General features: G+C 37.0%; 2 protein-coding genes across 2 annotated transcripts in view; one reads left to right on the top strand and one right to left on the bottom strand.

Annotated features, from left to right (window-relative positions):
• Window positions 1-8,992, bottom strand: part of LOC120888359 (uncharacterized) — a 57,646-nt gene extending 48,654 nt beyond the window's left edge. The window contains exon 1 of the mRNA XM_078015270.1: window positions 8,844-8,992. The gene's annotated coding sequence lies outside the window, so the exon portion shown is untranslated. The remainder of the gene's footprint in view (window positions 1-8,843) is intronic.
• Window positions 2-4,612, top strand: LOC101962075 (killer cell lectin-like receptor subfamily B member 1). The gene is given in 6 exon segments (XM_078015866.1): window positions 2-81; window positions 762-835; window positions 1,294-1,448; window positions 1,816-1,931; window positions 4,475-4,524; window positions 4,527-4,612. Coding segments are annotated over 5 exon segments (456 nt in total). The 5' UTR covers window positions 2-81; window positions 762-786.
• Window positions 8,993-13,464: the final 4,472 nt, after the last annotated feature.

The following is a 13,464-nucleotide window of genomic DNA, read 5'->3' as shown; positions in this document are numbered from 1 at the left end:
CCTTGGCACTAACTGGCTTGAAAACTTGGCTGTGCTGGGATAATTCTTCTTCTGAGTGTGATTGGGTTGAGGAAGTTCTAGGTAAGTGAAGCAAGGTATTTGCTTCACAATATCTACTCTATCTCCATCATAAATATAGGTGTATTTTATCATTATTTGGCTATTGTAAATTTATTGAAAGATGAACAAAATGAAAATTTAGAAGACAACACTTTGCCCATTTAGCCCATGTCCACATTGGAAACTTCACATTTATTTCCTATTTCTCTTTCTAATTATTCTGAGCATCATTATGTATATTACCCCCATACATGTGCTCCAATATCAGTTGTGACCCAAAGATTGTGATAACAGAAAATTAAAGATTCTAATTATGTACCTTTTATTAAGTACCTACTTAATTCCAGATGGCAGTAGACAAGCCCTCCCTTGGAAACAGCACAATTACACTCATTCTGAAGATGAGAGAGTTCAGGCGACAGTATAAGCAATTTAAAGTTTTAAGTAATTCCCTTAAGCAGACTTATCTAGTAGATAATATGAAACCTGATATCTGCAGGAGTTTACTTGTTCTGTGTTTTTCACTTGTTTGTTTATGTGGAATGTCTCCAAACTAGAACCCTTGGTTACCACAATACAATTGGTTTCATCTGTTCACCTTAGTTTGTTGAAATAACCTAGTTTCCTTAAAGTGATGACGTATCCATTCCACCACACATTTGGGTATCTAACCCTCTTAATGTATTTTCCCCTTTATTTAGTGATATCCTTAACACAAAAACACCCATGGAAAAGAGCAGTGTGGATATTCAAGAGAAGAGGAATTATACAACAGGTAATTTTGTGCCTTTAATTTCCTAAGAATAAGCTAATAATCAAGAGTAAAACTAAAACAGACACATGGACAGAGGGAGCACCAATCGATAACAGAGAGGAGTGTGTGTAGATGGGGAAGAGATAAGGAAAGGAGGACATTCCAGAAACCATAAAAAGAACAGGCAAAATCTCCCCCACCAGATTCTTCCCTGCTCTGGGACCCCTTCTCTTTGGAGAAGTCTATCTGTGTATCTCTGTGGCTTTTGTAATAAACCTACTTCTTGCTTGCTACCTCTGTGTCCTGTTCTTCAATTCTTTGCTGAACAGAAACAACAAACCCAGCACCCTTAGATGGTAATAGTCATAATCAAAGACTTCTGAGTATTTATAACAATGTGTATGTGTGGCTGTTTGGGGTGCAGCAGGGACAGATTAGAAATACAACACTTATTTATTCCTTCTTTATTTTTACTATAGAGACACCACATCAATTACAGTGCCCTAAACATTGGCTTCAGCTCCACGATAAATGCTAGACTATTTCTAGTTCTTTCAAAACTTGGAATGACAGTCTAGCTGACTGCTCCCAAGGAGAATCCAGTTTGCTGCTCATCCAAGATCAGGAAGAATTGGTAAATTGTTAAATAAAATTCTTTATATAACTTAACACTTTTTAAAGACTGCATCAAGACAGCTGGACTTCAGCCAAAGTTTCTGTGTAATGGAAGTAGAAACTTTGATTTCAAGAAGCTCATAATTTGGGAGACTGAACAGTCATATAACAATTTAATATAATATAATAAATTCAAAAGAAATAGAAATATATTAGAGAGAAATATCACAAAGAAGAAAGAAAGAACTCATTGGGGAGTTGGGGAATTAGGAAAGACTTCAGAGAGGAGGTGTTTCTTGAACTACACTTTAGGGGATGAGAAGAATACAAATCATGGTTAGATAAACAGGTTCAATATTAAGTCATGTATTTTGTTTCAATTATAGAGATTCATACAGAACCTGATTAAGAATGAAGGAAATCTGTATTGGATTGGACTAAATTTTACATTATCAGAGAAGAAGTGGAAGTGGATAAATGGTTCTTTATTAGATCATGACAGGTGAGCTCATTTGAATATGTAGTTCACATCAGGTTCACATTGCAAAATAGTCACATTAATGAATATTGAAGATTGAATTTTATAGTGTTAATTTGGCTCAGACATTCTCCATAGGTTCAAAATAGGCTGGGAAGATGAATAACTCCAAAGTTAATTGGAAAATACTATGTATGAAAAGACACCAGCCCTTTATAAGAACATATGTTTGCATCTTCAATGGAGTGTTAAAGGACAAGGACTAACTCTTTGGAAGGGATACATAAATTTCTTTTCAAAATGTCTCCATGGAGACTATTGGCACATAGAATTTCCAAAGCAGTATTTTTAAAATTGTGATGAAAAAGCATCATAGTGGATCATGAACCAATTCAGTAGGTCACAACCAGCATAGAAAAGATAAAAGATTAAAAAGGAAAAAATAGTAAATATCAGAGTGTGGAACTTGGATGCAGGACAGGGACTACCTGCATTGAGGCAAACATTATAGTATATTTAGCCAGTGTTATGAAAGAGACAGTTATTTTGAGGAATGTGAGAATATATGCATAAACCACAGAAAAGCCACTTGTTATTTTCTCTTAAGTATCTCATTTTTTCTTGAATAATATTGTCAAGAGAGCCCTCAATATTACACATTTTTTAACAGAATTCATGGATAGTTGTATAGCAAAGAGCAGAGTATTCTTTTCTTGCACAAGCAAAAGCACATAGGAATCCAACCAAGTTTCACATTCAATGAGTTTTTATCAAGAGATGATATTGAGTGTTAGTTTAGTGGATCTTGAACAATTTAATTAAATTTGCATAAATTGAGACTTAAAATGTATTTTTTAATCATTCAAAAAACAAGAGGTTGAAATGTAAAACAATGGAACATTCAGGGTTATGTACAATACAGTGCTAATGTATTTAGTATGGACAATATTAAACATTAAAAAGAATGTTGGCTTAATTGGCAAATTTTGACATTATAGAGCCCATCTTCTAAAATATTTTTAACTATGAGATTTTTAAATGAAGATTATTCAAAAATAATTTGACCCTTTTGAAAAAGAAAATATATATCTGTTTAATTAATTCTATCCTGATTTTTCATAATGTTTTCTGGGTATTTCTTCTTTACTTTATTTATATTGAAATTAAGTTTGAGTTCGGTGTGCTGGCACACACCTGTAATCCATGTTACTTGGAAAGCTGAGAAAGTTCAAGGCCAGCCTCAGCAACATACAAGACCCTGTCTCAAAATAAATTAAAAGGTCTGGGAATGTAGTTTAGTGATTAAAGTCCCTTTAGTTAACTGGGCTATGATGTAAAAGGCTTATTTCATTGTAGTCATGATAAAAATAAAATTTGAAAACATGTAAGTGTCTGTGAAGAAATATATGCAGTGGATGGATTAAATTCATGTGAGCCTCCTACTTTAGCCTGAGGATAAAATTGGATGCTTTGAGATGTAGTCATCAGGTCCACCTTGGAAGCTGTTGTGGTACAGTAGAAGAGGATCCAGTTAAATTTTGCATTGATTTCAACTTTCTAGAACCTTGTTTTCAAATAAAGGGAAAGAAAGGAGAGGATAATATATTTCTATAAAATTATTTGGGAATTAAAGAGGATACTGTCAGAGAATTCATCAGACATCTGGTTAGGGAAGGACCAGCAAGCCATTGAGGGCCTTTTGAAAGAGAGTCATTGACTTGGCCAGATTGGTCTTAAAGAAATTACCCCCAAAATTGAAGAAATACTTCGAAGGATGTGAGACATAAAATCTAGGGGGTTTCCAACAGTCCAGTTAAGGAAAGTTCACGGTTTGACCAGAAGGCTGGCACTGGAATAAATCAGATTAGCTGCTCAGGCCCAATGGGAACATGAAGAAGAGGAAGAAAGGAGAAAAACAAAAGCCATGGTGGAGCCCTGACCACTGCCTCTACCACCTTCTGTTTGAGACAAACATAAGGGAGCCTTAGATTCACCTCTCCCTTGCAGCCAACCCCATATTAGCCCTTCCCATTGTTCAAATTTTATTCTCATCGCCACCTACAATAAACCACAATATCCATTGTTGTTGGAACTAAAGTAGGTTGAAGCAGATACCCACCAACCTCTGCCTGAGGATGAAAGGAACTCTGACTACATGCACATAAACTGCATCTCCATTCCCCTGCATCCACTTCTATAGACCTTACATAGTCTTTCTTCATCAGGTCTCAGTTACCAAAACAGACTTTGGTTAAGCACTGTCATACATTTATGTTTCCTCTCAGTGCCTCACCCAAACATGTGGCTATAACTGATATATTTAAGAAAAATGAGGCTCAGTGAAGTAAAGAGACTTCACAGAATGTATTACAAAATAGGGAGGTTTAATTCCCCGTTTCCAAAGCTTCTATATATGTGTGTATTCATTCTCAAGTTTCTTGTTAGAAGGATTCTTTCCAAGTGAAGATGAAGTTCCAGAGATTTATATTAACTTTATCTTAAAATTTTATATCATTACGTTTGAGAAAATCCCAAACAGTAAGAGAGGTTTTTCTTTTTCTCCTCAGATTACAAATTTTTGGTGAAAATAAAGAAAACAGCTGTGCTGCTATCTCAAGATGAAGGTATTTTCTGAGAACTGTAATTCAGAAAACAAATGGATCTGTGAAAAGAAACTAAAGCCTGTCAGAAATAAAGTATCTTGACTATGAAGCCCATCTCATTTTTAAAAAATTTTTCATTACAGATCTCTGTGATTTTAATTCTGTGTATTGTAAAAACTGTAGATTTAGAGGCATAAAGTGAACAACTGCAGAGAATTCTAAAACTATAAGGAATCTTACAGAATGTCCAATCCATGTATTCTGTAAGTGAAAAAAAAAAAGACACAGACATATCATTTTAAGAGACAGTGATATTCTATAGAAAGTAGACCAGGACAGCTGAAAGGAAGTGAATTTTAATCCTGAAGAGAAAATGTGGCCTTTGCTAATCCCCCTAAGCCTCAGCTCAGATGAAGTCTAGTAAATTATTCCTAAAGTCCTATGCAACTCTTATAGTCTGTCTTATTCTGTACTATCACACAACTGAGTTGTGGAAGAACATGATGAAAATCCTTTCTCTCCACTCTGACACCAGATTCATAAATAAAGGGGTCTGGGAAGGAGTCCACTGTAGTCTGGATGTCCCCTTCAAAACTCTTGCTGACACTTAATTGCCATTGCAACAGTATTCAAAGGTAAGCCCTTTAAGGTATTAACCCATGCAGGTTCCACCATCACCAATTAGCTTAATACTGTTACCATGGGAGTGGTTGTTAGGAAAGAGAGCTCTCACCACGTGGCGCCCTCCACCATGTCATGATGCAGCAAGAAGCCCCACCAGGTGTTGGCATTCCCAGCCTTCAGAACTGTGAGAAATAACTTCTTTTTCTCTCAGGTCTTCTGTTATAGTAATAGAAAATGGACTAATACAGGTTTTTGGCTCTTCTCACCCTTCCACAGGCCTTCCCATTTTCATTTTCTAAACACTTCCTTTCTTCCACATCTCCTTCTTACTATGGCTCACAAACTATACCCAAAATGTAATCATATCTTTCATTATTCTAATAAAAAAATGACATGTTTTCTTCAGCTCTTCAGTTGGGTGAATTAAAGTAAAACCAAAAAGAATTGTTTATTCTTTTAGATCCCTTGAATGTTCACTTCTCTAAAAATATGCACATTTTCCTATGGAGACAAGTAATGATATTGAATTTACTTTAAATTAATAACATTTCTGTAAAAGTAGACATATACTTACCCTAACCATTCAATGCCAAATTAAATTATATAAATTCAAGTAGTATAATGGCCAAAATATCTTGATTTTATTTCCTAAGATAGAAAATTTATAATACTTATTAATATGTTTTCACATGCCATAAGTATATTAAAATCTAAGTATAATTTATCTTATGAAAATTACACAGGAAACAAATTATTTAGGAAAACATCTTAAGTGAAAACATCATTATAAAACAAAATAGCACATAATAATAGTGATATTTTAAAGTTTATGGCACCTCTGGGATAAGACCTGTAATGAAACTAACAGAATAGAAATCTGAAGAAATGTTTCCATAACTGACAATGTGCAATCATGCCTCTTGGAAAGGTGACCATAATAACATTCTAAAATGATTTAGGATAAGACTCTGTAAGTCCATTCATTTAGCTCAGAATTTATTCTTCACATTGACCTATTCCACCCCTCCTTAGGACTAAAGGCAAATGAACCTAAAGCATATATCTACAAGAAAGTTTTCCAGTGAAGCTAATTTAAGAAGTTAAATAATCTATCATTGTCATTTCTATTTCAGTGTTAAATAATTAACTAAATTAATATTAGATAGTATACTGCTGAGATCCCCTCAAACAATAAAGGAAGTAAAACTCAGAGTATAAAGGAAGTAAAATCTACATGACTTTCATGTCCAACCATCTCTAAGTAGGTTTAAATAACTTTAGGTCTTAGGGCAAAATATTTGGTTGCAGTATTTGAGTAAATGTTCATTGAAATGATTTGGAACTCTAAGTCAGAACCATAAAAGATACTTAGTATAGCACTCAAGGGAAGAATTTACAGTGTTGATGGGAATGAAAACTGATATAGCCTTCATAAGAAATATTATGGAGTTTCCTAAAAAAATTAAAAAAAAAAAAATAGAACAACCAAATGATCCAGTAATTCCACTTCTGGATATAAGACAAAAATCTGAGATGCACCAAACATAATCATAAAGGCTGGTATACTGATGGTGGCAGAAATATAAGGGAACTTAATCAATGAACAACAAATTATAGTCCAAAGCCAAAGAATAGACTTTCACTTTCCTAAATATATGTTAAAACCTTGACTAATGACCCCTAGTGGCCAAACCCTGAAGCTACCTCCTCTCCTTCCTACACTTTCCACACTAAATTTATTTAATCCAGAAGCAACAATTACTTCTATTTGTGGACTTCCATCTGATATCAAAAATTTATCTACTTTTTATTATCCCTTTATTTCAGTCAGCTTTTCCACCGCTATGACCAAAAGACCTGACAAGAACAATTTCAGAGGAGGAAAGTTTTATTTGGCACTCATGGTCTCAGAGGTCTCGGTTCCTAGATGGCCACCTCCATTGCTCTGGGTCTGAGGAGAGGCAGAACTGTGGAGGAGGAAAGCTGCTCAAGACAGGGCAACCAGGAAGGAGAGAGAGAGAGCACTCTACTCACCAGGGACAAAATATGAACCCTGAAGGCATGTCCCCAGTGACCTACCTCCTCCAACCACATGCTATCTGCCTACAGTTATGACTCAGTTAATCCATATCTGTGGATTATTACACTGACTAGATTAAAAGCTCCCTTAACCCAATCATTTCACCTCTGAATGTTCTTGCATTATCGCCCACAAGAGGCCACATAGAAGAACCATAACATTCTACCCCTGTCCCCCAAATGCTCATGCCCATCTCACAATTCAAAATACATGGTGGTGCATGCCTGTAATCCCAGTGGCTTGAGAGGCTGAGGCAGGAGTATTGTGAGTTCAAAGCCATCTCAGCAATGGCAAGGCCTGTCTCTAAATAAAATACAAAGACAGAGCTGGGAATGTGGCTCAGTGGTTGAGTGCCCCAGAGTTTAATCCCTGGTACCCCATCCCTGGCAAAATATATTTAATCTATTTCCAAGTGTTCTCGTAATTTTAAGAGTTCCACCATTACTCAAACATCCAAACCCAAAGTCTCTTGAGCCTCAACGTAAACTCCTACCATGAGCCTCTCTAAAACACCAAAAGCAAATCACATATATGCAATATATAAGGGCACACACTAGATATTTTCATTATGTAACAAAGAAATAAGAGCTTAGAAAGAAGGAATGGAACCAAAGAAAGACTGAAACCCAGCAGGGTAAACAAGTCCTGTAGTTTCTCCTCCAGCATCTGGGGCACAGAGCATGGTGATCCTTGCCCCTGAGGCCTTGCTGGTTGCAGGCCACATGACCTCTCTCTAGGCTTGTTTCTGCTCAATTCCTACAGCTTTCTTCCAAAGATACCCCATGTTAATGGCATCTCTTAATCCAGGGCTCTCCAGTGCAGTTCTGGCTTTCTTGCTATATCCTCAGGCACTACCTTTTCCGGGGCAGTCCTGTAGGGACTTCTAACCTGCTGCAATTTGTCTGATCTCCCTGACCTTCCTTTCAAATCTTAGTGGAAGCCTCCAAGACCCTGAACTCCAGCATTGTGCCTTCCTGAAAAACCAGCACTGAAGGATATGGAAAATGGTTACCCAAGACAATGTGACCCGGGAGTAGGAAGGGAGGAAGAAGGCAAAAACATTGATCCTTCCCCAATAAATCCTTTCCCAGTGACAAGACAATATCTGAGAAGGACACACACATCAATCCTAAAATGGCAGTCCCAGGTTAAACATTTATTCTTTACAATATAATGACCCCCGGAGCAAAAAGATAAGCACTGAGACCCTCCATCCTTTTCCAGTAAAAACAAGTTTCAAATTTTTTTCCTGAACACCCAAACTGACACATTCTGACAAGTCTCCAATGATTAACTCACCTTTCAGTGTAACCTATAGAACCCAGACCTCTCCTATAACCAGAGGCCATTTTCTACCCAGAAAGTGAGCCCTTCTGATGCCTGACAGCCAAGTAAAAGGCACTGCTGTTCTGTGAGGGCTGCTCCATGGCCTTCATTTGTGCTTACAAGCACCATGAGGTTGAAGCCAAGATCTGCCATCACCTCAAGCAGGAGTCAGGAGCTAAGCCTCCTGGGACCATGGCTACAGGAACCTCTGAGCATCTGAGTAACTGAACCCAGTGAAACAGCTTCCTGAGTTCCCTGTGTAAACAGGGTGCCCCACTGGTCTCTTTCCAAAAAAATTTTTACCTTTACTCCCTTGAGCCTGAAATGGGTCTGGTCATACCAATTCCTGAGCTGCTCTTTCCTGAGCTCCAACTTTCCTGTATCTCTGGATAAAGTCTTCAGCATTTCTAAAGGACTAAGGAACATAGGAAAGATCTTCCCTCTCCATGTGCCAGCCGTGACCTTTGCATACCCTTGATGGAACATCTAAACCAGGCGGCCTTCTGGGTGGTTTGGCTCACTCTTGAGCACTCTGAGTTGTTCACTTCTCTCAAGGCTATCACTCCCTTCCTTCCAGGAGCTGGCCAGGCTGTGGGGATAAGTGTCCTTGAGCAGATCACTAGGTCCTGCAGGCTGTTAGAACTGAGCTCTCTTTGTTCTACCTTGTATTTAAGGAGGAATAAGACTTTGGAGCTTCACCCATGGAAAAGCCACTCTGCCCAGGACTTCCCAGTCAGGACCTGAAGAGCTGCCCAGGACTCCTCAGCTGTGTGACTTCAGGGGTGGCTGTTTCCCCTGAATTGATGATGTATTTTCAGCTCTTCCTCTCTTGCCTACCACTTTTGCTTTTTTTGCTCTTGCTTTCATATTGTTCCTAAAATAAATGCTATTTTGTTTAAAGAATGTCTTCATTGTCTGTCGGGTCTGACCTACAAAATTCAGCAGCTGCACACATACCTATTGCTTTAATGTCACAATTTCTTTAGTGAATGTAATGTCTTTAACAACCATAACTTCTTCAACCACAGTTTTACTCACACCTTTCTGGCCAAATGGGAAGTTTTTCAAATCTTGCTGCTCTTCTTTCTGCTTCTGATATCACAGTAAACTTGGCTAAAAGCTGCCAGCCATATCCATATCACCACCTGAAGGCTGTGACACCTTGAAATTTCCTCTGCCAAATAAGTTAGTCCATCACCTTTCAATTCAGACTCACAGAAAATATCAGGAAACAGACACAATGTAGATAATGACTTTGACAAAATACAATATAAATTGCCTCTTTTCCAATTTCCAATAGAGTCTTCCTCCTCTGAAACCTCACAAGCCCAGCCTTTGTTGTCCGTGATATGTCCAATAGGTATTTTGGTCTTTTGAGTTCCCACCAGAATCATTGAAGTTCCACTTAACAACAATCTAAAGCTTTGCCAACTTACACTTCTAAACTATTCAAAGTCCCCCCTCCCCTGCACATGTAGCACACCAGCTCCAAAGACTTTTGAAACACATGTTCAGGTTAGTCATGGCAACAACTTTGCTTCCTGGTACCAATTTCTGTTTTACTGAGCTTTTTTTTTTTTTTTTTTTTTAATTTTTTTTTAAGAGAGAGTGAGAGAGGAGAGAGAGAGAGAGAGAGAGAGAGAGAGAGAGAGAGAGAGAGAGAGAGATTTTTAATATTTTTATTTTATTTATTTTTTAGTTCTCGGCAGACACAACATCTTTGTTGGTATGTGGTGCTGAGGATCGAACCCGGGCCGCACGCATGCCAGGTGAGCGCGCTACCGCTTGAGCCACAATCCCAGCCCCTTTACTGAGCTTTTTTATGTGTGTGTGAGATGAGGGAGGCGGAACCACTCCATTTTTCTTACAAAGGAAAAGAGACCCTTTCCACTTAAAGACATCGTCCAGGGACACTGAATCCTCATCATTCTCCAAACACATCCTCACATTTTCTGATTTCACAGTTTAATGCATAAACCTAAGACTCTCTATCATCCAGTCCCTTCATTCTTTCCCCCACTCAGGGATGGCCAAGCAGCCTTCCCCATAGCAGCCCAGCCACAGGTGCTAGTGATTGGAGAAGGCTCAAATTAAATGTTAAGTTTCAAATGATTTTTTCTCTAAATATCTTTTAAAAATATGCAATCTATTTTTTTCTTCTCCTTTTCTGGAATATGATTTGATTTTTTGTAATAAACTCCATTCTGTTACCTTATAACCTCACCTATTTTTTAAATTTAATTTTCATTTTGTTTGGTTTTGTGACTGCTTTTTTCCCCTTTCAAACAAGCTAAACAGAATAAAAACAAAAGTGATATTAGTCAGAACATGTTTACCCATTTTGTCCCTTTTCCATATCTACTTTCTCTACAACAAATGAAACTGGATTATTCATTAATTTTAAGTTGTTTATTTTTATTAATTTATTTTTTTATTGTTGCTGCTGCCAATCTTTTTATGAGGGCCTCTCCAGGGAAATGTAAATTCTGTGAGAATAAGGTCCTTCTTTGTATTGTTGTCAATAAATGGTTACCATACAGAATAGATGCTCATTTTTTTAAATTTTTTACAGATGAATAGTTATATAATTAGTTTCATCTATCTACTGAACTGGTCAGCGTTTTTTGCTTGAGATCTCTGTAAGTTAGCATGTGGTGGTGACTGGGTCCCAAGGCTTTCCTCACACATGTGACTTGCTTAGAGCCTCAACAGTGTGGCAAGAGTGGTGTTCCCAAAAGCACTATTTTTCAAACAGTAAAGCAGAAACACAGAATGATTTGTCAACATGTTGGAGGTAGTCCACTAGTGGAAATAGAACTAAAGTTTGCACTCAGTTTCACTCTTTCTCAACATGCTCAGGGCGCTTTCAAAATAAAAATTAGAATACTGTAAAACCAGAGTGTACTTGACCACTAAATATAATGCCAATTCTGAGTGAAATTACTCTCCAGGTAAACTTTTATTCACAAGTTTGTGTTCATATATTTTTATCCATCACTCTTTGCAGGTTTAAAGCATGAAAAATATACCCAATTATTATATACTGTTTCATTTAAATTTGGAAAGCTAATGTAAAGAAAACAAGCTAGAAAAGTGGAAAAACATTAGAAAGGTGGATTTATATGTACATAGAAGTAGCTCCATAACAATTATCGTTGCCTCTTTCTTCACTGATATATAATAAAAACCAGGAAAATGCCTAGCATACGGTAAACTCTCAGTGATTACTGAATGAATGAATATACAAAAAAAAAAAAAAAAACAACAAAACTTTAACTCTTCCATGTCAGGGTTTAAGCTCTGTAGGAAATTTTTGCTAATCCATAGGATAATTGTAGAAGATGCTTTATGGGACAAGAATGCTTTCATTTGTGTTGTTTTTCTGGCTGAATGCTCTTACTTTCTTCTTTAACTATTGACAACTACAGTAATTTTCAAGAATCTACATCTGTCTTCTATGGAGCTGCCTATTATTGTTTCTGAATGCAGTATATACTGTTTTCTTTGAAATTTTATTTCACTTCCGGTCTTGGGTATATTTTTTGTATTAAGTGTATTCTCAATTTCATTGTCCCTCAATATTGTTATTGCACTAAGATAAATACAGTCATTTACTTGGATTTGTTTTAAAAATATTTTCATGACATTTAGCATTTTTTTAGTACTTAATTGAGCTGCTTTTGGTTTGTCCTTGTTCTTTCCTAAATTAGGATCCATTGCAGTTACTATCTGAAAATAGACAAAAACTAGCGCAGAAGAATAATTGCTAAAGCAAAGCCTCCAAACTGTCAAATAGATCAAATCAAACAAAATGTTAGCAAATTGTTCAAAACCATTTTAAATTTAGTTCAAGGGATTAATTAAAATTGTGCTGAAATAAAATTAGAATAAATAAGCACAAATATAACTGTGTTTTGCCATCAGGGTTAGTGGTTTGCTGCATGACTAATCAAACTCATATTCAGTGACTTAAATCACAATGATTCTACTTTGCTGATGAGGCTGTAGATCAGCTCAACAATTCTACTAGTCAAGTCTTAGGTGATTTTTCCCAGGTTGACTCATGCCTGTGGGCAGCTGACCTATCCTCTGAGGCCTGAGTGAGTCAGACAAAGGACAGTCAGCTTACTGTCCACTTGACTGAGAGAAGCAGAAGTATGTGTTTCTAAATCTCCATCTGATTATTCCAGGTTGTTCACATGACCTCTGGACAGAGTCAGAGGGGTGGAAAGATCTTCAATTGCAAATGAATATTCACTTCTCTCACATTTCATTGAACAAATCAAGCCGAAAATATTCCCAGATTCAAGGGAAACTGGCTTGTCTTTTGGGCACAAAGTCACTACAAAGGGCCCAGGTATAAGGAGAGGGTAGAGAAGCAGACATGGGACTGATTTCTACCTGAACATAGGACACTTGAAGATTATTTATTTTCTATTACATCAGATATAATATAATATATGTGAAAAATCTCATTTATTAATTGGAACATTAGGACTATATGGCCTCAAATATTTTCCAATATTAAGATTCACAATTGTAAGATTCACCCACAAATATTAGGAGTGGGGGAAGGGTGATTTTAGTCAATGAAATGGATGTCAATTCCTTTGAAAATATTTTTACCAGGAATGGACATTAAGGAGGAAGTTGACAACAGGTGTATAATAGGGGTGTGACAAAGGAGGAAAGACCTGGATGTCTTTGAGGCTGCCAGGAGGCAGTAAAAGGACAGCAGGATCCTGGAAGTGGCAGGGTAGAGAGTAAGAGAGGATCATGGACAAAATGAATTGCCTGTGGCCTGGGAAGGATGAGGTTCACAGGGCAATTTGCTCAGTCAGTTGGACTTTCTTTCCTAATCAAAGACTCATATCCTTTAAATTTTGCTGCTTCCTCATGTTCCCTTGCACACTGCCTCTTCCTC

This window comes from Ictidomys tridecemlineatus, chromosome 6 (assembly GCF_052094955.1).
Source record: "Ictidomys tridecemlineatus isolate mIctTri1 chromosome 6, mIctTri1.hap1, whole genome shotgun sequence".
Taxonomy (NCBI): domain Eukaryota; kingdom Metazoa; phylum Chordata; class Mammalia; order Rodentia; family Sciuridae; genus Ictidomys; species Ictidomys tridecemlineatus.
This window is presented reverse-complemented; position numbering and strand designations above follow the sequence as displayed.